Genomic DNA, 27,379 nt, shown 5'->3' on the forward strand with positions numbered 1-27,379 from the left:
GAACATCCAGGTGGAGACCCCTGGAAGACATTAAAGACAAGGTTGGCAGTTTCGAGGAGATTGCTGTTCTAGAGTGATGTGTGATCCATTATGGTACTGGCTGAAACTGCAGGAATGGGTGGAAGCACCCAGAAAGCGGGAAGAAAGAAAAGCCAAGATGGACGATGAGTCTCTCTACTTCCTGACTGTTATGTAATTTATCAGCTGCCTCCTGCTGTCGGCTCTATATCTTCCCTGCCATGCCGGGCTGTGTCCTCTCCCACTGTGAACCAGTATAAACTCTTCTTGCTTCAAGCTATTGCTCATCAACTATTTGGTTGCATCAATCAGAAAAGCAACCATTACACCAGAAACTCCCACCCTGACTGGAAGAAGCAGACCCTTAGGAGAAGACAGCAGCAGGGGTCAGTGACAGGAGAGAACCACCGGGAGAACATGAGGACGCAGAGGCCACGTGCTGGGGGAAGGAACACAGCGCTCAGTCAAATGCCAGAAGCTGAAGTCTGAATCCATACTGATGATGTCAGCAGGGAAAGCTGATGGGAAGATGGGGAGGTGGCTGCTGCGCTATGGGGTGGCAGGCAGTGGCTACACTGGTACAGAGGCAGGGGAAGAGAGAAGCCAGAAGACCAGCTAGAGGGGAGCTCAAGGTCACAGGAGTCATTCGAACCTGTATCTAAACTGTATCTGAGGGGCTCTATCGACATCATATGCCTCAGAACTGGCTCTCCCTACCTGAACGTCCTACCTGTGTGTGGGTTTGGAAGAGGACTAAGCCGAAGGTCACACACGGAGCATGGTTTCTGTTGTGACTCACCTTTGTGACATGAAGGTGGACATCTCAAGCCATCTGACCCACTCATACACAAGCCACACAGATGTGATGGCAGGTTCTTTTATAACCCTACCCTGGAGGCAAGATGACTGTGGCCATGGTCCATTCTTGCTCGGAGAGCCTAGCATAAGACATTGTAAATAGCTTCTAAGCTTAATAGAAATCTTGCTGGAGGGGCCAACAGTTGCAGCCACAGGGGACATGCTCAGTGAGGGTCACATCTTTTCCATGATTACATGTGCCAAAGCCTTTCCATTTTGTATTCAGCTAGCATTTACAACCTTTAAATATTAATACTCATTAATATTGATGTTTGAGTACCAAATCCGTTTAGCTTCCAAGAAATTACTAGATTTTATATTAGCCATTCATTCATTTATCTAATATACATTGATTAAGAGCTAGGTGATGTTTGAGGCAGCCGGACAGGGCCATAGAAACCTGGAAAAAATAAATAGGACCTACTTCTTGATTTTAAGAGTGCCACCTGTGCTTACATACACAGTTACAGCCAGCACATAAGACATGTAGAAATACATATATGTATATGTGCATGTTACAGATACATACTTATACAAGCTAAATATCCTTTACTCAAATTCATGAGAAAGAAAGTATTTCATATATACATATATTCTCCTACAGATTTTGGGATGATGCCATGTATACAAAAGACATCTTAGGGATGAGACTTAAGTCTTAAACACAGAATTCTTTAATGGCTCATATACATTTACAGTATTGATACAAAGCCCAAAGGTACTTATTATTGTAGATAGTATTGCTAGGTAGGTCTGGACTGAACATAAACTCATTATGCAGCTGAGGCTGGCCTCAAATTTACAAGAATCCTTCTGCCTGAGCCTCCTTAATGCTGGGATTCTTGGCATATGCCAGCACGCCTAAGCTGAAGGTAGTTTTGCACACTTGTTCTAGTGCACCAGCTTCAACTGCAGCTCAGCATGCACACCATATGTGGAATTTCCAGTTGGGTCAGCCAGCACTCAACAAACTTTCACCAGATTCTGGAATATTTTCGGATTATATAAGTTTGAACACACATACATTTCCCCTTAGACACATATTATGGGTTGGGGGATGAGCACAGAAGAATTCATAGCCCTGTCTTCTACATATGATCATAATGCATAGTGTGTAAAAGGGAGACAGCTGAGTCCAGAAGGATGAACAATAATGGTGTTTCTGGGTTGACGGTGGAGGAAGAAGGGCCCTGGAGGCAGATGCAAGAGTGAATGTTGGGCTGAACACATGGCACATGAAATAATGTACCGTAGCAGAAATACAAATAGAAAAACCAGGGGTGAGGACAGTCACTTACTTCACCCGCCATGTGAACTTTACACGCCCTGTCATGTGAGCCATTTTTGGAGAGTGCCTGGAAGAAAGGCTGCAGACAGTGTGGGGGGTGGGAGATGACCTGAAGTACTGATAACTGTGCTAAGTGGTCTGGATGGTGATCTGCAGGGAAGGGCCCCTGGGGTCCTAAGTCAGGGTGGACAGAACTTGTGACTTAACCAGGTGTTGCAGCTAGCAGGTGACAGACCGGCGTGGGTGGGACCGGTGGAGGTGGGGTGGGAAGAGCAGACGTGAGCTCAGAAGCTTTTCAACAGCGCAGACAAGTGCAAAGGGGGAGAGTAAAAATGGACAATCAGATGGACTCAGGAGAGGTCTCTGAGCAAGGAGGGGGTCTGGGCAACACTGTGCCTAGAGGTGGCTGGCAAGGAGAGGGTACTTCTCTAGAAGGGTATATTCAGTCCAAGGTACACCCAGGTAGAGGGGCTGAAAGGCAGTTACATACTGACATTAGAATCTTGGGCCGCTGTGGGCCAAGTGACAAAGAAGATAAGGGAAGCTCACTTCATTCATTCCCTACTAAGAACACCCAGAATTCTCCTTTTCTTCCCTTTGGGCTTAGATTTCCATATGAACAGTTGGGAAGGCACACAGGAACAGCATGTGCGTATGTGTGTGTGTGTGTAAGCATGTGTGTGTGTGATAGCACATATATTTAGTAACACTCAGATCAGAGAGGGACACAGGAAAACACATAGGCCCATAGATCACAAGTGCACACATGCATGTCCACAGACAACAGACATACATATAAGCTTCTATAAATGACAGGAACATATACAGGCCTATAGATCATAGAGAGACACACACAGCTCCACAGATACACAAAGGGACACATACATTTACATAGACCACACAAGAACATAAACATTCATATGTGTCTGTAGACAATAAGAGGTGCATACATGAACACCCCCATAGATCACAGAGGAGTGCAGGCACGCATATAAGCCACAAAGGGTCACACACCACAGGCCTCTGCTATCATAGTATCTTCCTGCCAGGTGAGTATATACACACACATACACCCATATACCCATCAGCCACAGAAGTCTAAAAACACAAGGGGACACTCACTTATGTGTTAATCTACCTAGTGAGGCCATGAGATCAGTTTCCTGGAGGGTGAGGTGTGCTTTGCATCTCTGCAGTGGGGGTTTTTCATTAATCCAGCTGATGACCCAGAAGGCCAGGGAACAGATCTATGTGGTCATTGGGACTCCTCCCACAATTCCATCATACAAAGCAGTAGCCCTACAGGGCAGCTAAAGCCCCCGTGCTTCCATTGTCCCACTCTACCAACTCCAACTCCCTCTCAGGTGAGCCACTGTGACCTGGAACTAGAGCCTCAGCTAAGAGCCAGCTGTTATCCCCAAGTCTGCCCTCTCCTACCGAAGAGTTTCTGCAGGACTTGGCCGTCATAGAGATCTTCAGCCAGGTCCTTCACAATGATTCTTTCGCCCACCAGCACATCATTGATCCAGTCGATGAGCACCTGCAGAGAGAGTGCAAGAGTCAGCGAGGACTTGCTGCCTGTGTTTGGAAAGTCGCTTTCTCATGCTGGGCAATTAAAATCTGCATGAACTTCAATCTTAATTAAGAGCAGCAGAACTGTCATGGGACCAGTGTGCAAATGTGGGTGTGAGCCTCGGTACCCCTGTGCATTTGCAGAGTGTTCTGGCTAGTTTGTTGTCAATTTGACACAAGCTAGAGTCATCTGAGAGAGGGAACCTCAAATGGGAAAATGGCTCCAGGGATCTGGCTGTACCAAGTCTGTAGGACATTTTCTTGATTAGTGACTGAACTGGGAAGGGCCCACTTCATTGTAGGTGGGGCCACTCCTGGGCTGGTGGTTCTGGGTGCTATAAGAAAGCAGGCTGAGCAAGCCTTGAGGAGCAAGCCAGTAAGCAGCGTTCCTCCATGGCCTCTCAATCAGTTCTTGCCTCCAGGTTCTTGCCTTATTTGAGTTTCTGTCCTGACTCCCCTCAGTGCTATGTATGGCAAACTCTAAGCTGAAATAACCTTTCCCTTCCCAAGTTGTTTGTCATCATCAAGAGTTACCCTAACTAAGGCACCTAGGTTAGTATTTCTAGTGTGGGCAGTACCAGTGAGTCTGCTGACCTTCTCTGATGCCAGGCCTTCCTTCAATGGGATAGGCTTCATATCAGGCAAGTGTATGGACTCTGGAGTCATGCAGATTAAAACTCCAGCTCCACCTCCTAACTTGTGTGTGCATCCCCTCGATCTACAGCTGTACACACAAGTGCCTGCATCTCTCTGGTATTCATGATGTACGTGTATCTGCCCCCTGTGAACTGCCTGTGTTAGGCGGTGGAAAAGAATTACCTATGACAGTGGTCAAATACTCCATGGGAAGGCTGATCTTAGCATATCAAACACCCTCCCTTTAGGGTACTTTGCAAGGGTGGTTACTGTCAGCTGGCCATGTAGTACCCACAGACAGAAGCAGAGAGAGAGATGGGTGCTGATGCTCAGCTTTCTTTCCCTTTTTATTCTGTCTGGGACCCCAGCCCATGGAATGGTGCTGCCCACACTTAGGCAACCTAATATAGATAATTGCTCACAAGCATGCCCAGAGATTTGTTTCCATAGTCATTCTAAACCTCATCAAGGCGACAATCAAGGGTAACCATCACAAGGCCCCACCCAGGCAGGGAGCAAAGAGAAGTAAGGAGCAATGAATGCTTCCCCAAAGCCTTGGTTTGGAGGAGTCTCTGAAAAGAAGATGAGGGGGTTGAAGACTAGGATTTCAAAGTGGCAGATGTAGCCTAGATCTGGAAAGTCAAAGCTCTCCCTGCAGTGAGGTGATGGCCTGCTGGGCAAGGTTGTACTTTGTTTGTGCCCAACAAGGTGCACCTCCAATCTTCCTCTTCTGCAAGCTAGGTTCTTGGTGCAGAAGATCAGTGTTTGGAACCCAAACAGCAAAGCTTGTTCTGATTGCTGTCTCTTAGACCATTAGAATATTGCCTACCCAAGCCAGGACTAGCTGTGGTGGTTTGTATGAGAATGGCTCCCATAGGTTCATATATTTGAATACCTGGTCTCTGGTTGATGGAACTGTGTGGGAAGGATTAGGAGGCGTGGCCTTGTTAGAGATGTGTCACTGGGGTCTCTCTCTCTCTCTGCCTTATGCTTATGGATCAGATACAAGCTCTTAGCTACCACTCCAGCGCTATGCCTGCCTGCCTGCCTGCTGCCTGCCTGTCATGTTCCCCATCATGATGGTTATGGACTCTAACCCTCTGCAACTGTGACTCCCCAATTAAAACATTCTTTGTAAGTTGCCTTAGCCATGGTGTTTGGTCATGGTAATAGAAAAGTAACTAAAATATCAGCTAATAGTTAACCTCTCCAGTATTGGCTCTCCTAGGCCAAACACCCCAGAGAAGCACAAGGGCAGACAGAATCTCCACTGCAGATAGCCCACCTTCTCCCTGCATGGCAAGGTGAGGGCTCAGGCTCCTCCCTCGCCAGGGCAGCTAGGTAGATTATTTGAGGCTGAAGAGAGTCAAAGCAAAGAGTCAAATACCACCCAACTACAGACAGGCTTTGAGCAGGAAGACACTATGAGCGGACCTGTGAACAAAGAGGAGGGATAGTGTTGTGGAATCCTTTCAGCCAATAGCTTTTGGGGTACTGGCCCTTAGGGTGTGGTCTGGCTCTGTTCACGCGGAACCGCTGAACCTAGCAGCTGCTGTACAGCTCATTGACTCTGGCCTGTTTTGCACATACAATATACAGTCTCTCTCCTTCCCCACCCCTTTCTTCCTCCTCTTTCCTTCCTTTCTTTTTTCTAAGACATGGTCTCAAGTATTCCAGGTGGGCCTTAAACTCTGTTGCTCAGGGTAACCTTGGATTTCTGATCCTTCTGCCTCTACTTCCCAAATGCTGGGATTACAGCCATGTACCATATATGCGAGGCTATGCTGTGCTGGGGTTGGAACCCAGAGTTGTGTGCATGCTAGGAGCGTACTTTACCAACCGAGCCACGCTTCCAGCCCCCAATTTCATTGTTCTAAACCAGCTAGACCATAAACAAATCACTTGGCTTCCTAAGACTTAGTTTCCTCATCTGGAAAACGGGGTTGTTCCTACTTTTGACTTTCTATGTTCCTTTGGGTGACTATGTCTTCCTTTTAGTGTTTCCTGTATGGTGCCTTTACAGAACAGGTGGTTTACACACATCCGCCAAGGCCAGGAGGGGGCAGGGAAGTCTCCCAGAACCCCCACCCCATCTCTTCTTACCTTCATCAGTTCTTGAAGCTTGGGATCACTGCGTGAGTTTGGATCCACCATTGTCCGCACCTCATTCTCCTCTGGAAAAGGAAACAGGGCTTCTGCATTGACTGCTGCCTACTGCAAAAAGAAGCTTCTCTGACTGAGGCTGAGAGCAGCCCAAGTGCTGGGAATAGGTAGCTGTGAGCATTCAGCCCTAAGGGAACACTGAGGGAGAGGGGACGGCAAAAATGGAAGAGCCAGAGAGGATGGGGGGTGCTGTGACATGCTCTCCTCTGGACATGACATGGCCACTACACTTGCGAACTCACAGCATCTGTGGTTACCTGAACCAGATGTGTATAAGATCAAGCCAGCCAGACTTCTAGCCTGGGTGGAGGAGGGGCTCTAGAGGTTCCACCCCTTGCCTGCTGAGGAGTTACAGGTGGCTGGTGGCCACCGAGGGAGAGAGAATGGTTCTTTGGTGGTATATCTACTCATGGGTTGCTCATGCTCCAGAGGATAGCTCTCAGCTGTGCACATATAGGCGGCGTTAGCTAAATTTAGTGGGTCATTAAAAAGAAGAAGAGGAGGATGGAGAGGAAGAGATGAAGTTGGAGGAGGGATATGTTGGGGGATTTGGAAGTTAGAGATATAATGGAAGTGGATGCAATCATATTTTATTACATACATGTATGGAATTCTCAAAGAATAAATTCTTAAAATTAAAAAATATCCTAAAACTAAAACAAGAGCTAGAAAAAGGAAAGGAGTTTGGGGCTGGAGAGATGGCTCAGTGGTTAAGAGCATCGCCTGCTCTTCTAAAGGTCCTGAGTTCAATTCCCAGCAACCACATGGTGGCTCACAACCATCTGTAATGAGGTCTGGTGCCCTCTTCTGGCCTGTAGACATACACACAGACAGAATATTGTATACATAATAAATAAATAAATATTAAAAAAAAAAAGGAAAGGAGTTTGGTGGAAGTGTCTAAGCGGTGGGCACTAAGCTAGTCTAGATACAAGGGGACAGTTACCCAGCATGGTGTCCTCAGGGTCCAGCTCGAAGGAGATGGGGCTCAGGGGCAGGTTGATGGCGTTCATTCCTTCCTCCTGGAACTCGGATACTGAAAGACAAGGAAGAGCCTGGTCACATGTGGGGGAAAGATGACGGCGTAGGGGAGGACTCTCTGCAACATCCGTGATCAATACTTATGTTGAGAGAATGTTCCTTTCCCCCAGACAGTGAGCTCATAGTTGCTCTGTGTATCTATCTCCAGCCTGATTGCTCTTTCCTAAAATGACCTAACTGTCCCTTTAATCTCAACTCCCTGCCTGTCACCCCTCTCACTTCCTGGGGAAAACAAGAGTAATAAATGAAGAGCTCCATCTCCCAGAGAAGATTCTGGAACGAGCAGGAGCATGGTGGGCACAGCTACTCTCCAAGGCCACTGTCTCTGGCCTGTGCCTGTCCTTCCTCCAGGGTTGTTTTTGCCTCCTCTCTGTAGACAGGATGACGGAGGCCATCAGTTTCAGGCTGCTATCTTCTGAGCCTTTTTGACGAGCAGTCTAACCCTCCTCTGCCTTCCTGAGACTTTCTTCGGATGACCTGCCCTCCCCCCAGCATCTAACCCCAGCTGCTGTGTGGGAATATCGGGGGCTCCAGGCTCTGGTTTGGGTTCCCCAGCTCTCATGAACGGTGGGATCATATCTAGGAACGACCACTTTACAGTCCTGTATCCTTAGCTGAAAATGAACTTCCGGTGGGGGACCACTAACTTAAACATTTTTTTAAATTACATTTAATTTATTTTGGAGTGTGTGTGTGTATAATATGGAGGTCAGAGGACAACCTGTGGCAGTAGGTTCTCTCCTTCTGCCACAATGGAATGCAGGGGTTGAACTCAGGTCATGAGGCGTGACAGCATGCATTGTTACCCACGGAACCATCTTCCCAACCTGACGACTAATTTCCTTTTTCACATACTGTAAATCCGCAGCCCAATTTAGCAAAAGAAACATTAGAGCAGGTTAGACGGAGAGCCCTGCTTAAAGCACACAATCCCACATGAACCTTGGGGGAAAAGAGTCCCTCCCCCAAGTCAGTTGTGCACCAGGAATTTGGTGTTGACCTTGGCTTACTTCTCCTAAAAGCTGCAACTCACATCCTCTCGCTTTTCATCAATTAAGCACAGAAGGGTCATTTTCTCTAAAGGTGTTGGTCACTGGGAGGTCTGAAGGCGCTAATACAGCAGCAGCAATCAACCTTCATGAAAGCAATGGCCCATCTTCCTATTTATTTATTTATTTATTTATTTATTTATTTGTTTATTGGCTCAGGCCTTCCTGACTACAGCCTAGACTTGGGAGGACTCTTAAACACAAGGCACTTACTTGCCCGGTTGTGGCTGAACAGGGAATGTGTCAGTTGCACCAACGCAGAGAAACAGGTGCTACTTCCAAAGGACATTCATATTAGGGAGTCCCTGGCCAGTGGACTCTTGTATGTAATGTATGTATGTTGCATGAATGTATTCATGTATGTGGGCGTGCATGCCAGGCATACAGAGCCCAGAAGAGGACAGCGGATGTCTTCTCTATCATTCTTGGCCTTATTCATTTAAAACAGCTTCTCTTACTGAGTCTGAAGATTCCACCCTCAGCACTGGGGTTACAGGTAGGTACTTTTGTGTAGGTACCGGGGGTTCAAACTCAGACCCTCCTGCTCATAGAATAAGTGCTCTTACCCACTGAGCTGCCTCCTCCGCTCTATAACCAGCAGACTTTCAACATTCCTCAGGACATTACCCAGCTCCTGTCTCCAAATTCATCCAACTGCCCTTCTGTTAATCCTCCATAAAACAGCAGAAAAATATAGGAGACCTTAAAGCTCTAGGGAACACTTAAAGGGCTGCATTATCTCCAGCTAACTACATTTCCTTCTTTGCTCTTTTCAGGGCCATTTCTTAACTTTTTATTTTTTGAGGCAGGGTCTTTCTCTATAGCTCTCTGGGTGGCTTGGAACTCACTATGTAGACCATATGTGGAAATGAACTCACAGAGATCCACCTGCCTCTGCCTGCCGAGTGCTACTGCATCTGTCAAACATCAGTTCCCTGACCTTTGTGAATGCTAGCAGCAGTCTGACAGCTGAGCCTCACCCCCAGCCAAGGGAAGCTTTGTCCTCTGTTCACCATCAGATTCCCAAAGAGCGCTTAGGGATTCAACTGCCTAGATTCAAATCCAGGCTCTACCACTTTCTGGTTATGTGACCTTAGACAAGTTCTCTGGTTTCCAGTGCCTCACTTTCCTCGTCTACAGGATGGGAGTGATACTAATATTGCCAACTTCCTAGGTCTGTTGGAAAGATAACACGCATTCTTGGTCCCTGAGGAGAGCCATGGAAATATTGGTCACTTCTGCTATTGAAAACGGTGTCTCTGATACTCTCTGCTCCTGGCAAGTATTTATTAAATAAGGAACCCAGAATACAAAGATCACTCTTCAGGGCACAGGCTAGATACACAGGCAGAATTTGCCTGAGGAATTTAAGAAAGGCCTTCATGTTGTGGGAGGTGGAGGATAGGGTATGGGGGGGGGGGTTGAAGGGGGGGATGCTGGGCCAGGAATCATTTACATTTTAGTATGAATTTGAGCCTGATTCTCTGTGTGCATGCATGTGCATTTCTGAGATAACATTTGCAGCGCGTGGTTGTTTCGTTTTTTTGAGACAGGGTCTTGTAGGTAGCCCAGGCTGCCCCAGATTCACTATGTAGAACATCTTGGCCTCAAACCTGTAAATCAATCCTTCTGCGACCAGGCTGCATTTTGTGAAGGAAATAAAACCCCACATCTGTCCCAGATGTAGCCAGAGCCAGGTTTGTATAAGCACAGCGGTCTCTAAATATCTCCTAACTAGAAAGATGATATTCCCAGCCAGGACTCCTAAAGGTGGGCCTGAATGAGGTTCCCCATTGTGGAGCTTTTTTTTTTTTTTTTCAGAATGTTTTCAGATGAACACTGCTACGGTCAGAACTCCGCCCTCTGGCTTGCCTCTTTAATTCACTCACAGAGACACAACAAGCCCCAGAAGAAAGGCTCAGATATGCTTGCCATTGGAAATGGGTGTTTGGAAGAAACCATTGGGCAGGAACCCTATTCCCGTTCCATTAACCGCTGACTCAGAGCCAGTTGTTTGTAAAAGCCAATATGCAAACTGCTCAGTCTGCGCCTGGCCCCCCGCCCCACGAGGCCCCATTAGCAGCCACTTTCCCAAAACAGCCCGCCTGCTTTGGAAGGTTCCTTTCTATTCAACCCGAGCAGGGCCCAGCAGCAGCCTGCTTGCCAATCCCTGAGCTCGGAAAGACAAAGGACCGCGATTGAATTTTCTCAGAGCAGAATCTGAAGATGTTGTTTACTCTAGAATGGTCTGAAGCGCTCGGCCTGAGGGTGCAGCCTCCAGCGGCTCACCGGCCATTAGTCATAACTTAATAAAAGCGTAAATGGTTAGCTGAAGAGCAGGCTGGGAAAGCTCCGAGATTGCCTTAGTTCACCCCAAGAAAAGGGGTTTCTTTCTTTCATTTTATTCTCTAGAAAATGCTGTTTGAAATGAGGTCCAAATGACCAGCAGAAGGCAAATCTGGGAATTTCAAAGAGCTGGATTCGAATCCTTCTCTGGCTTTTATTAGCTGTAGGACGGGATGAGGCTTCCTGCAGTTAGATCTAAAACGATCCTCTACACAGCTGACAGTTCTGGGTTCCTCCAGGGTTTCTATTCTTTTCAAAGAGTCCCCATTTTAGTATAGGAGCCCCATTCTGATTGTTTCAAGTCAATAGCGATGCTCCTTACCCCTGTACTGGGGGCCATGCGATACAACTCTAGTTACTGAGCTGTGAGTGTGAGTGGAAACATTTCTAGGAGATTCTAGGAATAATTTCCCTCCATTTAAGAAAGAGTCCTACTGAGCGGTGGTGGCGCACACCTTTAATCCCAGCAGAGGCAGAGGCGGGAGTGTCTCTGTGAGTTCGAGGTTAGCCTGGTCTACAGAGTTCCAGGACAGTCCAAGAAGATGCACAGAGAAACCCTGTCTGGGGGTGGGGAGAGGAGGTAAGAGTCCCAAGGAAGGTAAGTGCCCCCTGCCCCTCACCGTTATTGCACCAGGCTGTTATGTGCAAGTTTACCACAGATATTTTATAGCCAAGAGGCGAGTGAGTCTAAAGCAGAGGTTAATACACTGAAGTTGGCAGGAATGAGGAAAAGAAGGGGCTTTGGTTGATACTTGGAAGCTATTGCCCCTGAAACCATCCCTTACTCTTTAAACTAGAAAAGTAGGTGTTTTCTTGGGCCAGGGGCCCAATCTACCCAATCAGTGTGCAGGAACCAACATTACCTGGAGAGCATGGGTCAGTAATTGATAGTAACTTCCTCTTTCTCAGGGATTTGCTGAACTCTAAGGCTGCCTGGGAACCCAAAGAACCCCAGGAGAGAAACAAGTATAGAAAAAAGAATCACAAAATGTTCTAGAAGTAAAACAGGGTTGGGGTGGAGCTCAGCTGGTAGGGTGCCTGCCTGGCACCCCTGAAGCCCTAGGTTCTGTCCCCAGGAAGTGGAACACATGGTAACCCCAGCACTGGGCAAGTAGAGACAGGAAAGTTCAAGACCAGACATAGTAAGTTCGAGGCTCCATAATTATATTCACTCAATGGATAAGCACCACTGGATGCCTCCTCTGGAGTCTGGAGACCTGCCTCACTCTGCTCCCAGGAGTGGGAGAGATAGGCCCAGGGAACAATGGGACCAGTGTGCTGCACCTAGGCCCCAGAGCGGGACCAAAGGAGCTTCTGCTGAATAAGGTTGGTTCTGATGCTGAAGTCTGGGGGGTGGAGGGGTTCCTAGAAAAAAGGCTATTTGAGTGGGACTTTGAAGCATCTAAATTCTCTTATAACACAAGTAGACCCCCTAAAGCACATATATGTAAAAACAAGGAGGTTTAGGAAAACAGGATAGGGGTTGAGACAGTGGCCATGATGTCTGAACAAAGTTTTGAATTATGCACATTTAAAGAGAGGTAACAGAGAAGTGGATGGGCCTAGAGTGTTACAGTTGTGGGCTTACTCATAAGGAGAAAGTAAAGGCAGAATGCCCCCAAAGAATAAGATATAAGGGAGGCTCCAAGGCTGCAGGAGCTGCCATTATCACTGCACAAGCTGACTGCCCTCCCACATATACAAAGAACGACTGGAATTTGAAACTGAAAGCAGTGTTGCTGCAGAAGCACGAACATATAATGCTCAGGGAGAAACCAAACTAAATGAGAATAGGACTGACATATGGGCAATGTAAACCTCTCAGTTAAAACCATAGGAAATATTTCCTTGCTATTGACAAACTAATCCTAAAGCTCACAAGCAAAGGCGGCACAGAGTGCTGACAGCAGATTTCAAAAACTAGCAAAGTTATCATAGTCAAAACAGGATGGCGTTGGTAAAAGCTTAATGACATAGAATAGAGAACTCAGAAACACACCCAGTCAGGGTCTCATGGATCCCTGGCTAGCTTTGAACTTAGGATGCAGCTGAGGGGTATCTTGAACTCCTGATCCCATGCCTCTACCTCCTCACTGCTAAGATTAGAAATATGTTTTATCACACTTGTTTTAGGCAGTAGTAGGGATGGAACCCACGGCTTTGTGCATGCTGGGCAAGTACTTTACCCACTGAACTCCATCCCAGCAGCCCAGTGCATCTCTGTTGAAGGCATAAAGGCAATTCCACACGGAAAACAGTCTTTTTAACAAAGGATCCTACAGCGACTATAGAAAAGTCAGTGAAGACATAGATCGAAATCTAAAGTATGGCGCTAAAAGAAGCTTCTCTATGCCTCTCAAAAAAGGGGGGGAACACTGACCTTGGGTGTGCAACGCATTTTTAAGATAAAACAGTAAAAGGAAAATCTATAAAAGAAACCTATTGAACCTTATTGAAACACCTACTCTGTGAAAGACGCCGCTAAAGAATGAAGAGGGGCTGGTGAGACGCTTAGTGGATAAAGCCCTTGCTGGGCAAGCATGAGGACTTGAGTGTGATCCCCAGCACCCACACTGGGCATGGGAAGGCTCAGCTGTAATCCCAGTGCTTCTATGGGGAGATGGAAGGTGGAGACAGAAGAATTCCCAGACGCTCACGACCAGCTAGGCTGGCATACGCTGTGACAAAATGACAACACTGAAGGGTGTCCTCTGACCACCAGAGGTGCACAGCAGCAAGTACATGCCTGCAAACACACATAAATGCACATGTGTGTTTATGTTTGATGCAGTCCTGGCTGTCCTGAAACTTGTTCTAACTTTCTTTGATGATGAACAGTTTATAGGGCAGTGTAAGCCAAATAAACACTTTCCTCCCCGAGTTGCTTTGGTCATGGTGTTTCATCACAGCAACATAAACCCAAAGATACTACTGTTGTAGAAAAATATACACCATCATGTAGGGTAGAAAGAAATCCATAATTTTATGGGACATGTAGGTTTCTTCCCTTCCCCAGGAAGATGTTGGTGATTTATTCATCCTGAATAGAGTTGTCTAGATACATCTGCACAGAAATAATACACCGAGATTATCACAAAGTTCCACAACAAAGGCTATACTCATGATGATTGGAGAGTCCAAGAAGCTAGGAAGAAATCCCATAGTCCAGGGCTGTGGTGTGATGGTCCAGCGACACTGTCAACTTGATTGGGTTTAAAATCACCATGGCGTATCTCCACTGGGGTGTTCCCAAAAAGGTTTAACTGAGGAGGGAGGATCCACCCTGGATGTTGGTGGCACCATCCCATGGGCTGTGGGCACAGACTGAAGACAAAGGAAAAGGGGAGGTGAGCACCGGCATTCATCTCTCGGCCGCTCTGTGACCTCAGACTCCTCACACTCAAGCTGCCGAGGCTTCCCTGCCATGAGGGAAGTATCTTCGACTGTGAGCCAACGCGCTTCCTTCCTTCAGTTGCTTCTGCCAGGTGTTTTATCACAATGACAAGAGACCGATACAAAAGCTTCAAGTAATGAAGAGCTTCCTCCGTGCTTAAGGATACTTAAGGGACAGTTTTCATTTTCTAGGTGGGTCTCACAAGTGGATCTACCACTAAAGGCTCAGTGGTCTGCTCACATCTCCCCAAACCCAAGTTTTTATTGTATATTCACGGCCCCTGATAGAGATCTTTGTGTCCAGAGTTTATGTACTAGTTTTCAGTTGCAGCGAAAGTCAGCTACTGGAAACATGGAAGATTACAGCAAGAGCTGTAGGTTAGAGCCCAATGTGGGTCTCATTGGGTTAAAGTGGAGACATCAGTGGGGCTGCATCCTTCCGTGGGCTTTTAAAGTAACTTTGTGTTCTCGTCTCTTTGCCCATATTCCTTGTCTCTTAGTTCCTTTGCACCATCTCCAAAGCCAGTACTGCAGGAGGGGGTAAGCTTTCCCATGGCATCTCTTTGACCTTTTTTTCTATTTCCCTTGTCCACTTTCAAATACCTTGTGCTTACACTAGGTCTACCTGGGTAATCCATCAGGGACTCCCCCACACAAATTCTTTTCCATTGTGTCACATAAAGTTCTTTTTACAAAATTTCCTGGGAGTCAGAGCTTGGGTATCTCTGGAAAGACCATAATGTCTACAATGGCTTTTTCCATAGACCAGGAACATTCTCTTCCCTCCTTGTCCTTCTTTGCAACATATGGGTTCACTTCCATCCTCTTGATTATCAAAAGAAAATGCAAAGCCCCGATGCTGCCCACCCAGTCCCTCAAACAAGGGAAGCTCTATTACTTTCAACAACAAAAAATAATACTTGTTTCCATAGCTATTATAGATGGGGCAAGAGCCAGGTCTTAGTGGCCTCAACACAATGCCAGAGTCGAATCACATGTTCCTATACCTTCTGCAACTATTTAGACACACACACACACACACACACACACACACACACACACACACACCCTGGGGGAGAGGCTGCCAGTGCAATGGGAAGGGATGGAAGGATCCACAGTCCTGTGTCAGTTTTTAATTTGGTAGGCTTTATGGCCGCTGCAAAGTTGGAAGGTAGCCAAGCAATGACCCTGGGCATGATTTTATTGTTCTGCCCAGCACGTGGTACAACTGCCCTCCAATTGCTAGCAAGCTCAGAGAGAGGGGGCAGAACTACTGTTTGGCTCCAGGCAGTCAAAAATATGAATGGAAACATCTGCTGAGGTCTTAGCAAGCCATGAGAGTTCAATTTAGACGGCACAAGGCAAGGAGGTTCAGGGGAACAACACATAAGTAGGCTTTGTTTATCCATGCAATGGCTTGCTGCTCCTTTAGACGGAGAACCATATCACTGCCTTGGCTTAAAAGTCTACCCAGGGCTGGTGAAATAGAGTGCTGGCTATCAAGCCCGAGGACCTGAGTTCAACTCCCAGGACCCAGAGAGTGGAAGGAGCGAATTTTAAAGTCTATCCCTACTCAAGCAGATGGTTGTGTGATGTTCTGGGTGTATATAAAGGTGAGGTACCACATCGCCGTGGATTGGTGTGAATCTGGCTATGTTCACACACCCTAAGCTTTTGGAAGAATACAGAATTTAATCTAGCTGGCTAACTATATGTCTGGTGAGCTGTCTAGTCAGTAGAACTGATTCTGCTTATCTTCCTGGCTCCTAGGCAGAGTGGGGGTACCTCTGGAGCCAGGAGTAAAGAATATATTGGCAGATGATTCCCAAATTGCTGGAGCTGGCCAATCCCTATGGTGGCTCTCAGAGTCTAGCAAAGTACCAGGGACCAAATCTTCACACTTAGTGTGGGCGATGCTTTTCTGGGAAGAGGGTGTTTGTTCTGGTTTCATTCTGTTGCTGTGGTTAAATATCTTGACAAAAAGCAATATACGGAAGAAAGTGCTCACAATTCCAGGTTAGAGTCCATTATTGTGAAAAGTCAAGACAGGAACTTAAATACCATATCTTCAGTCAGGAGCAGAGAAACAATAAGCACATAGAGGCCTGCATGCTTCACTCTTATACATAGGACCAACTGCCTAGGGAGTGGTGCCACCAACAATGGGCTCACTCTTCTTACATAAATTAGCAATCAAGCCAATCCTCTACAAACATCCCCATAGGTCAACCTGATCTAGACAATTCCTCATTAAAACTCTTTCCAGGTGATTCTAGGCTGTATCAAGTAGACAGTTAAAACAAAACAACAGTGTAACACACTAAAATCCCCCAAGTAGCTCTGATACAATCCTGAGAGCACAGGGCACGCCTCAGGTATAGTGAGCCACAGGGATGTATTGGGTGTGTTTCTCGCTTTATCTTTGTACAATCCAGGGATTAAGCTTCCTTTCTGCAGCTCCTTCTCTGTGAATCTTCCACCTTCAACATCCATAGCTTTCTTTTTTATCAATTCTGACAGATGTCACTTATTAGTGCAGTGACTCTGCTGAAGAAGCGGTACACTGGCTACTCAACCACTCTGTGCAAATGACAATTGAGTGTGGCCGTGGGCAGACATGGGTGCTGTGTTCTGAGTGGGTCCGTTTGCTCGTGAGCCAAGACGGGATAGTTTATTCTGAAGGAACACCATGTGTGGAAGCTCAGTCTGTGTGCACCATGAGATAATGGTAGGAGAGCAAATTGTTTGTCCTTCCCTTGGACCAGACACACAGGCATGGCTTACATGTGCCCGTGCAACACACTCACTCCCATACTCATTTACTATCCCTAATAATCCCCTCCACACACGCAAGGAAAACTAAGACCCAGAGAGGCCATTAGCCTGACCAAAGTCACTAGAAAGTAAAGCTTGGATTTGATGCCAGGCCAACCAGTTCAAGAGTTCACATCCTTTATACCCTGTTACACGAGCCCAACTCCATCTAACAGCTTTTTTTTTTTTAAAAAAATGAAACTGTATGGTTCATTGGATGAAGTAGATGGAATATTCCCCAAACACAAATCTGTACCTCTAAATAAAAAGCCTGAAAAAAAGATACTATGCCATTTTGTAGACTGTATTTGTTGGAAACACATAGGGATGCCATTACTTCAGCTTCCCCATGCAAAGCCAAAGGTTCTTTATTTGGATTAACTGCAAATGTTGTGCTTAAGGGTCCCTAGCCACCTTTATTTATGTGTATGAATGATATGTCTACGTGTATTCATGTGTGTCATCTGCATGCTGGATGTCTTCAGAGGTCAGGAGGAAAAAAAGCATTGGATGCCCTTGAGCTGAAGTTATGGATGGTTGGGATCTGCCATGTGGGTGCTGGGAATTGAACCTGGGTCCTCTAAGAGTATCAAGTCTTCTTAACTCAGTTAAGAGAACATTGAAAATATAAAAGCCAGGGTGTGTGAGATAATGGATAATGAGTTCAATGGATAATAGTGCTGGCCACCAAACCCAATAATCTGCATTTCATCCTCAAGACCCGTACGGTAGCAAGAATGAAGGGACTTCTGCCTGTTGTCTTCTGACCTCCACAGGCAACTAAGCCACAGGTACATACATACACACACCCCAAACAAACAGAAAACAAGCAAAATGTATTTAAATTTGCTAAAAATCAAAGAAATAACAAGAAAAAGCATGGGTGAGGCAGTTGTGAGACTTAGTGATGGTCTCTGGGAAATGCCATAACTCCTTACAGTCTTTCCCAGGCCTCACACAAGCATGACTTAACCGTTCTGTAGCTGCTGGGCATTTAGGGAGTTTCCAGACTTCGTGGAGCAGCAGCAGGGTCTGTCAACTGTGAAGGGTTAGGGGTGAGCTCAGTTGGTACAATGTTGGCCTGACATGCATGAGATCTTGCGTTTGACCCCCAGCACCACATCAGCCAGGCTGGGAGTAACGTATCTGTAATCCTAGCACTCGGGAGGTAACACTGTCATCCTTGACTACACATTGAGTTTGAGGTCAGCCTGGGTTACGTGAAACCCTGATGTGAAAGGAGGTGCATGTGCTGGACCAAAGACTGAAAGAAGTGATAATCTCCTTCCTCTTATGTGGCAGTTTATCCTAACCAGCCAGGAGGGAATTAATCTCATAGAAGCTTTTGGGATTAAGAGGAAGACAGGGACCTTGTAGGAAGCACCTCTCAGAGACTTCCCATCAGCTCAGTTCCCCACCCCAACTGTCTCCACACTTTCAAGCCATGCTAGGCACAGGTTGTGGGGGTCCAGGAGCTAGACCCTGGCCAGAAAAGCAGAGGAGTTTAACTACACTGATACTTACGCTGCCTACTTCAGGTGGGCCAACATAGAGGTGGCTGGGCGTAGCCGTGAGGTACAAATTTCTGTTGTACCCATGGAGGGGCTCAAGACCTCTCACACCAGAGAGAAACCCCAAGAGCCTGGTGGGAGATAACGAATCTATTTTTAGGGAGAAATCTGAGCAGAACATATTTTATTCTCCTCTAAGGACAGAGCAATGAAAAACAGATTAGACCTGAAGCAGAACCCTGTTCTTTGTATTGTGACACTAGGCCTACGTCATTTCTTAGTCCTGGCTCCATGACATGACCACATAGGAGCTCCTGAGGGTGTCCTGACCTTACCCAGGCTGATCTGAGAGGATACCAAATCCCACTGAGCAGGCAGCTTACTCTCATCAGAGTCCTACAGCTTTACAGCCTCTCGAGGAAGCTTCCGAGAGTGAGGTCAGATCTCGTGCTTCCCAAATATTAGCTTCCCCTTTACAGCTCTCTGGGGAACAGAGCTCAAATTTGGAGCTAGTTCAGCCCACGTTCACAACCACAGGGCCACAGGAAGGGGATAAACCCTTTGTCTGACGGAATGACAAATGGTGTGTATGATAGTTACCTTTAACTTTAGGGTATATACCCAAAGGATGCTCAATTGTACCACAAGGACATGGCCTCAACTATGCTTACAGCAGCATTGTTTGTCATAGCCAGAACCTGGAAACAACCTAAATGCCCCTCAACTGAAGAATGGATAAAGAAGATGTGGTATATTTACACAATGGAGTACTACACAACAGGAAAAATAATGACATCTTGAAATCTGCAGGCAAATGGATGGAGCTAAAAAACATCATATTGAGTAAAGTAACCCAAACCCGGAAAGACAAATTTAATATATACTCACTCATAAGTGTCTTTTAGATATAAAGCAAAGAAAAATCAGCCTACAATTTACAATCCCAGAGAACCTAAACAACAAAGAGGACCCTAAGAGAGACATACATGGATCTAATCTACATGGGAAGTAGAAAAAGACAAGATCGCCTGAGTAAATTGGAATCGCGGGGATCATGGGAAAGGGTAGAAGGGGATGGGGGAGGAAGGGAGGTGAGCAGAGAAAAATATGTAGTTCAATAAAAACAATAAAAAATTAAATAAATAGAGAGATAGTTACCTTTAATTATAAACCTGACCCAACTTAGATACAGTTGGGAAGAGTTTCAACAAGAGACTGTCTGCATTGGGCTGACTCTTGGACATGTTCATGTGAGATTGTCTTAATTAAATGAATTGTCTTAATTAAATGATGCCTACTGTAGGCAGCATCATCCTCTAGGCAGCGATTCTCAAACTGTGTAAGAGTGGAGAAATCTAACTGAACACAAGCAAGTAAGCGATCATGGGTGCCTTTACTTGCCTTTATTCTTGACTGTGAGTGTGATGTGATTAGTTGCTTTAAGCTCCTGTTGCCTTGACTACTTCACAGCAATGGACCTGAACCCGCAATTCTGAAAAGAAAACAAACCCTTTCTCCCCTAAGTTGCTTTTCATCAAGGTATTTTTTTTTTTTAAATCACAGAAGTGAAACTAGGACAGGAGGCATTAAATGTCTGCATGCACACCCGAAGTCTGGGGTGCCAAAGGCTGACCTGAAAGAGCTCCAAGTGGTTGAGAACAGCAGGGTGTTCAGAAACCCAGATGGGAGAGAGGACTGGATTCTGATAAAGGAGGCATGACGTCTTTTTGTTCCCAGAGGTCTCTGCTTTCCTGTCCATCTCACCCAGCACTGTGCAATTACATACCCGTGTGCATATCTGAAGAACACATGTATCCCCTATGACTCCAAAAGGCCCAAGGATTGCCCATCAGCATCTGCCAGCATCCAACACACAATGAATGTTTAACATGCATTTACTGAATGAGTGAATAGGATAGCAATGCAAGCTGCTGGGCTGTTCTTCCCTTCCAGCAGAGACCCACAGCCAAATGGTCAGTTCTGCCTTTTACACCGGAGTCAACATTAATCCCTGGAAGTTCTGGGCTTCCAGAGGGGACCAGAAAGGATGGAGGACCAAGGCACCCATGGAGGAGCAGAGTTGGTAATATGCATTTGTCCGGAACATGGGAGTTGAGGATATTTGGTATGAGGCAATTATGCCTAGATCACCTCAGTGCTAACCTGGAAATTCGCGGAGCATGGCATCAGAAATGGCACAGGCTGCCAGCTTCTGCACCACGAGAGCCATCACAGTTCTCTGGTTATTTATCTTTTTCAAAACCAACAACCTATGTTGACAGCAAATCTGTACAGAAAAATCTATTAAAAGAAATTGTAGAGAGTCGAACTGCTATAACTGTCTGCATTCTGCTGATTGCGGGACCGCACCTCCCCTGAGCCAGCCTTCTGCGCAACCTTCCATTTGATGCCATTCGATGGATAATTATTGGGTCTCAACTCTGCGCAAGGCAATGCATTGGGATCCTCATTCCAGTAGCATCTCCCAAGCACGGAGCATGATTTAACTTAGAAACAGAAATGAACACATATAACAGAAGCTCAGAGCAGCAAAGGCTACAGGATATTACATTACAAAAAGCACTTCAAAGCAACTTCTGTTGAGCCCATGGGAGTGAGCATGGGATAGCTGGTACATGCATCAGGTGTCCATCTAAATGCACACTCAGCAGTTGCGATGAGCAATGTTCCTGGGCCACAGAGATGATCAATCTTGACTGTCACTTGACTAGATTTACAATTGCCATAGAAACACACCTCTAGTAGAGTCTACGAGGGTATTTCCAGAAAGGCTTAACTGAGAAGACCCACCCTGAATGTGGTGGCACAATCTTATGGATTGGGGCGCCTGAATGAATGAAAAGGAGAGGCTGAAGTGAGCATGGGCATTCTCTCACTGCTTCCTGGATGCAGAGGACATGTGACCAGCTGCCTCCGGCTCCCGTCACTCTGCCTTCCCTGCTATGAAGGACTGTAGCTCAAACTCTGAGTCAAAGTCAACCCTTCCTTCCCTCAGAGGCTTTTGTCAGAGCACCAAAAAAGGTGTATTTAGCCTCATGCTAAGTTCTGGAGGGAGAACAAGGGAGAAGCTGCCCTCACACGTATGGACATGAGAGCGTCTCAAAAGGGGCACTTCAGTGGCTTCAGGAATTCAGCATGGGTTGAAGAGGTTGAGAGAAGGACAGGCTAGAGGCTGGTACAACTGTGGGTATCACCACAGAGTGAAGTCAAGGCCACACTAGCCAGAACCAGGAACAAATGTGGGTTTAACCCTGAAAACAAAAGCCAGCCCTTTGATAAGAAAAAAGGGTTTTGCAACTTGGCAGGGTGACTCTGAAAAGTTTCTCCAGGAGGCGAGGGGCACAGCTCTATTGGGAAGTTTCTAGACACACAAGGATGAGAATCAGCGCCATAATCTCCAGCATTCTCATAAGCAGCTTGCCTGGTGCCTGGTACTTGTAATTCCAATGCTAGAGAAGTGTAGACAGGTGGATCTCTGGGGCTTGCTGGTTGGCCAGTCAACCTAGCTGAATCACGAGTTTCAGGCAAGCTAAGAACCTTCTCAAATAAAACAGTAAGATAGGGAGTGACTGAGGGACACATACAAGGTCGACCTTGGCTTCGACATGCACATGCACACACTTAGCCATGAGAACGCATACACACACACACACGGCAGTGGGTGGGAGAGCCTCCCCAAGGAATCCATATATGCTACCATGATAAAGAAGACTGAGTTAGCCTGGGCTTTGGAGATAGGCAGACCTCATGTGAATCCCAGTACAACCTCTTGGTTTTCTTCTTTTCCAAATTGGGAATCATATTGCTTAGCTCGAAGGTTGGTAACAAGCTATGATGACATAATGCATATAAAATGCCCAGCACAGCAGGACTCGCCTTCCTGAGCACTCAGTAACTGCTCATTTGCCCTTTCACCACCTCTCCTCAGTGTGTGCCTAGTAATGGGTGACCACTGAGACAGCCAGAGGGGCTTGCCAGGGATGATCTAATGCACTAAGAATGACTGGGAAAGCTAACTGGGCTGGAAAACCAAGTGAGAGGAGACTCTAAGAAATGACCTAGCCTCTTGTCTTGGATTGTGAAAAAAAAAGCAGTCTCACACAAGGCACACAGTGCAAAAAGATGGTTTGGGGCAAGTAGCACAGTGGAGTAACCAGACACGGAGGGACAGGGTCATATGATGGCCATGATAGAGGCTGGAGGGAGGATGCTCAAAGAAGAAGACAGCATAGTGAAGGCAGAGGGAAGACAGCCGAGGTGGTTGTCATGGAAGCTGGTACTGCTACTGGTTTGGCTGAATTTTCAGAAGTGGGGGAAATGATATCCCATAGCCATAGCACCTGGGCTGCGGTGTCTAAGGTCAATGCCACTGAGAGAAGGGGCTGACTATAGGTCTGAACATATTCAGAAGAGAGGAGACAAGAGGTGAGCCTGGGTTATCCGACCTCCACAAGTCCATGAGCTGTGGGCTTCTACCGGCTACAGAAGGACCAGTCAGACCTCAGCTGGCCAGAGGCAGAAAGCTAAACATCAACAAAGCTGGAAAGAGCAATGGACTGAAACTCAGCGATATGTAAGTCCATGGAGTAATAATGACGTTACTGCACCAGGGAGGTGGCTTAGTTGGGAAAGTGCCTGCTGCGCAAGTACGAGGACTCGAGTTCAATCCCCAGCACCCAGGTAATAATTCAGGAGTGGCAACTAGCGCTTGTGATCCCAATGTGAGGCGAAGACAAGAGGATGGCTGGGCTCAACCATCAGCCAGTCCCCCAGAAGTCAGTTGTCCAAGGTCTCAGGGAGAGACTGTCTCAGAAAAGTACGATGCCGGGGGCTCTATCTCCAGCTCTGGAAAGTCTATAAACCATTTCAGCTAACCACTGATGTGTCGATGCCCCAAAAGATCAATGATCTAAGCAGCAATCACCAATGGGTCCTCACATCACAGAAAGAGAGGCAATGAAGAGTAATGCTTCCCACCTTCCTCAGGACACAAGTTGTGCTGACCCCACCTCTACCCAGCAAGCTTTGGGAAGTGCAGGGGCCAGAGGAATAGGTTCAACCACACCACTGCCATCCAATTATCAGAGTCCGGACTACTAGAAACTCGGCAAGTTTCTTCAGAAAACACATTGCAAAGACTCAAGAGACCATGAGTGGGGATTCACCAATTCCAACACAGCTTTTGTTGTTGTCTTAAATATTGACTCCAGCATGCTGTAAAAGTAATCTAAATGATCAAAATTTGGAAAATGAAAAGCTGAAAATGTTACATTGATTTTTTTCCTATATAATTTTTTAAATGAAATAAATATTCTTCTATAATGAAATACATTACTTCGTATGGTACCCTGAAATAAAAATTTTAAACACTAAAAAAACTATACCTTAAATAAATGGTAAACAATTAAAATCTTTATGCATGAGAGCTATATATGAAATATATTTTGTGCATTTATTATATATATCTGGGATTTAAGCCAAACTAACTCTCCAGTGGAGACAGGAGACTAGACAAGAAGCATCAAGATCAAGATTGATCATGGGTGAATTGATTGACAGATTTATTTTGGTGAAAACACTATTCTTTCCACCTTCATGTGAGTTAGAAGTTTAACATTACCAGTTTTTTAAAAATAATTTCTAAATTAAAAAAGTATTTTGTCTTTTTGAGAAAAAGTCTTACTATGTAACTGAGACTGGCCTCAAAGTCTTTGCCATTTCCCACCTCAACTTTCCCAGTGCTGGATTACAGGCAGATGCCATCATATGTGGGTCTTTTTTTTTCTTTTCCTTTTAAAGGTACACTAGAATGATGGACAGAAGTAAGCCAAAGCTTATCTTAAAAACGAAGGAGGCAGATGAGAGCAAAGCCTCTTGTCACACCTAAGATAATGCCACACTGAAAAAGAGAACAGGGCTCAGCATGGGGACCAGGGTTCAGATCCCCGGGATTTATGAATGCGCCAGGTGGGCATTTCAGCTCGCCTGTAATCCCAGCACATGAGAGGTAAAGACAGGGGCTTCCTGGAGCAAGCAGTCTAGCTACACTAGACAAACTGGTGAACTCTGGGTTCAGGTGAGAAACACTGCCTCAACAGTGAGGTGGAAAGCAATCAGGGACAATAGCAACGCAACTAATGTAGCAGTGGTAATCTTCATATATAATGACTTCCCAAATGTCTTTAACAGAAGTTAAAAAAGACATCAAATGCAATTTAAAGTTGAAAAAATTTTAAAGTTCTTGGATTTGTTTACTCGTGTGTGTGTGTGTGTGTGTGTGTGTGTACATGTTATGTGTATAGATGTCAGAGGACGACTTGTAGGAGTTGGTTCTCTCCTCCCATCATGTGGTTCCAGGGATGAAACTCAGGTCATCAAGTTTGGCAGCTAGCACCTTTACCAGCCAACCCACCCCACCAGCCCAAGTGCAATCTTTATAAAGAAATTACAGATAGCTGATAGGTATTTCGGAAATACCTCTCACAGGTCTCTAAGGATACACTGGGAAACAACAGTGCCTTATCAGTGGTGGTGTGGTCCTCTCACCACCTTCCTTCCCTTTGTGTCTGGGCTATCCCAACCCCAGGGTGATATCTTCACATCTTTAAGGTACCAGGAAGACCCACTAGGTTTTCATTAACCATGTTCTTCCAGAACACGGATCAAGAAGCTCCAACTGATGCAACCTATCAAACATCCTAGGAGGCATCTCCGCCCAGCCACAGACCCAGATGGGATTTTCAAGCCCCATTTTACCCAAAGATGGAAGCTGAATGCAAAATCTTCCTAACAGCCCTGCACATCCATCAATCAAACCCACGGTAGCACCTGTTGGGATTGAGCCATCCCAAACCAGGTGGGAGAATTGGATGGTGAGCTCTTAAGAATGAGATCCTGTGTTTTTCATGCTCCTGCCACCAGAGATAATAATGCCACTCTCTCTGTACCAGCTGTGCAGGAGCTGGCGGTCAGATCCTGGAAAAAGCAGTTAGCAGGAAACAGTTAACGGTGTGTGTGTGTGTGGGGGGGGGGGGTGGATGCCATTTCTCTGTGCATGGCCAAAGTGCACTCTTATTTTGGGAGCAGAGAGCAAACAGAAAAAGGTCCAATTAGGCACCACTTTCCTTGCCTAAGTCCTGCACCCCCTTACTTATCTGTTTATATCCATCCCTATTGTCTCTAACACAGCCAGTCTAACCACCTCAGATGGAGAGCCCTGTGTACACACATGCACGGTCCTCAAAAGCAAGAGGGAGTGGTCCTCATCTCAGAAACCCAAATACCAGAAGCAGGCCAAGGCACATTTGACATGGATTTACCCCCACCTTAGCATGTTCAGCTCTGTCCACGTTCGGTCCTACCTTTAGGGCAAAGTGCCCCGCAGCCCATGGTCTAAGACTGCAGCCACAACCATTGTTTCTTCTGTCCAGTTGCCCTCTCTCCGTGTGGTCCCCTGTGCCTGCTTTCGGGACAGTCTTCAGATGTGTGGAGGTCTGTGAAGCTAGAGATAGGATCCTTCTCACCGTTTCCTGAGGAGGCTGCTGCTCGCCTGGTATGACTCGGAACACAGCATCGGCTGAGCACAAGTGGCTGCCTATATAATTTAATATGATGCCACTTGAGACTTGTGGATCTGCTGAAGAGCAAGCAGGGTTCTGTCTCCTGCCTCTTGGCAACCGAGATGTGGACTGCCTGTTTGTTTCTGCTCCGTTGGGGTATCTACCTTAAGCGATGGGTAGAGACATGCTGCCCTTTTCCAGGGATAAATGCTCTTCAAAAGGAGCTTCTGAACCTTCTTAGCCCCGCACAGACTAGAAGTTGTGAGTGTAGGCAGAAGCAAGGTGTAGGTACACCTGGATGACCCCAGCCAGCCCTAGACATGCAGTGGCCATGTGGAATCTTCCAGAATTTTCTTCCAATAATTATGTGGGTGTTTCCTTGCTGGGAGAAGTCTAAGTCGAAGCTTATGGAAAGGACAATGAAGGTGAGAGAATAACCACATTTGTAAGATCAGACTGGTGCTAAGGAAAAGAAAACCCTCTTGGTTTTAAATATTTGCCACTGTGGTACATGGAGTTTGCTGTTTGCTTGGTTTGATGCAAAGCCCTTCCAGGAGAGGCAGGCCTGGGACCACTCATCAACTCCACTTGCAGATGACTAGTGTTGGCACTGAGCTAAATGGATAACTTAGACTCAGAGACCAGTTCACCTGAGCTCTAATGGTACTGTGGGGACTCAGGATTTGTTCCCAAGTTGTTTGGATCATGAAAGCAGGGTGCAGCAGAGATGACTACCACTAAGGTCTGTCCCTTGGGACCCCACAAGGGACATGGGGACAGACTGAGCAAAGGGATGAAAATGGTCAAGATCATTTGGCCTCTGAACAGGAGGCACTGCCTCCTGAGGTAGGCAGAGGATTCTCCTTTCTTATAGCATCTGATCCTGAAGGCCAAGGTATGGACTGGAAGGTGGTACCACAGAAAGCATATCTTCTGAGGTCTGGGTACTTTTACCACCCATACAAAGGAAAAGGTTAGATCCAAAAGATCTGATACCCAGCATCCTCTGCTCTGGCAGGTTTGTTGTTCTGGATGATGGATGAAGAGTTTTGTTTAGTTGAGCCGGGGTTGAAGAGGATGGGGTGGGGGGATATGGGGCTATCTCCAGTT

The 27,379-nt window shown here is 46.3% G+C and overlaps 1 protein-coding gene across 1 annotated transcript in view; it reads right to left on the reverse strand.

Annotated features, from left to right (window-relative positions):
• The window catches only part of Parva (parvin alpha), a 153,979-nt gene that overhangs the window by 41,870 nt on the left and 84,730 nt on the right, over positions 1-27,379 (reverse strand). The window contains exons 2-4 of the mRNA XM_041666502.1: positions 7,482-7,571; positions 6,476-6,546; positions 3,602-3,704 (exon numbers count right to left, since the gene is read on the reverse strand). Coding sequence (XP_041522436.1) covers positions 3,602-3,704; positions 6,476-6,546; positions 7,482-7,571 — 264 coding nt within the window. The remainder of the gene's footprint in view (positions 1-3,601; positions 3,705-6,475; positions 6,547-7,481; positions 7,572-27,379) is intronic.

Source organism: Microtus oregoni, unplaced genomic scaffold (genome assembly GCF_018167655.1).
Source record: "Microtus oregoni isolate MIOR12 unplaced genomic scaffold, Mior012 000016F_ref0000370, whole genome shotgun sequence".
Lineage (NCBI taxonomy): Eukaryota > Metazoa > Chordata > Mammalia > Rodentia > Cricetidae > Microtus > Microtus oregoni.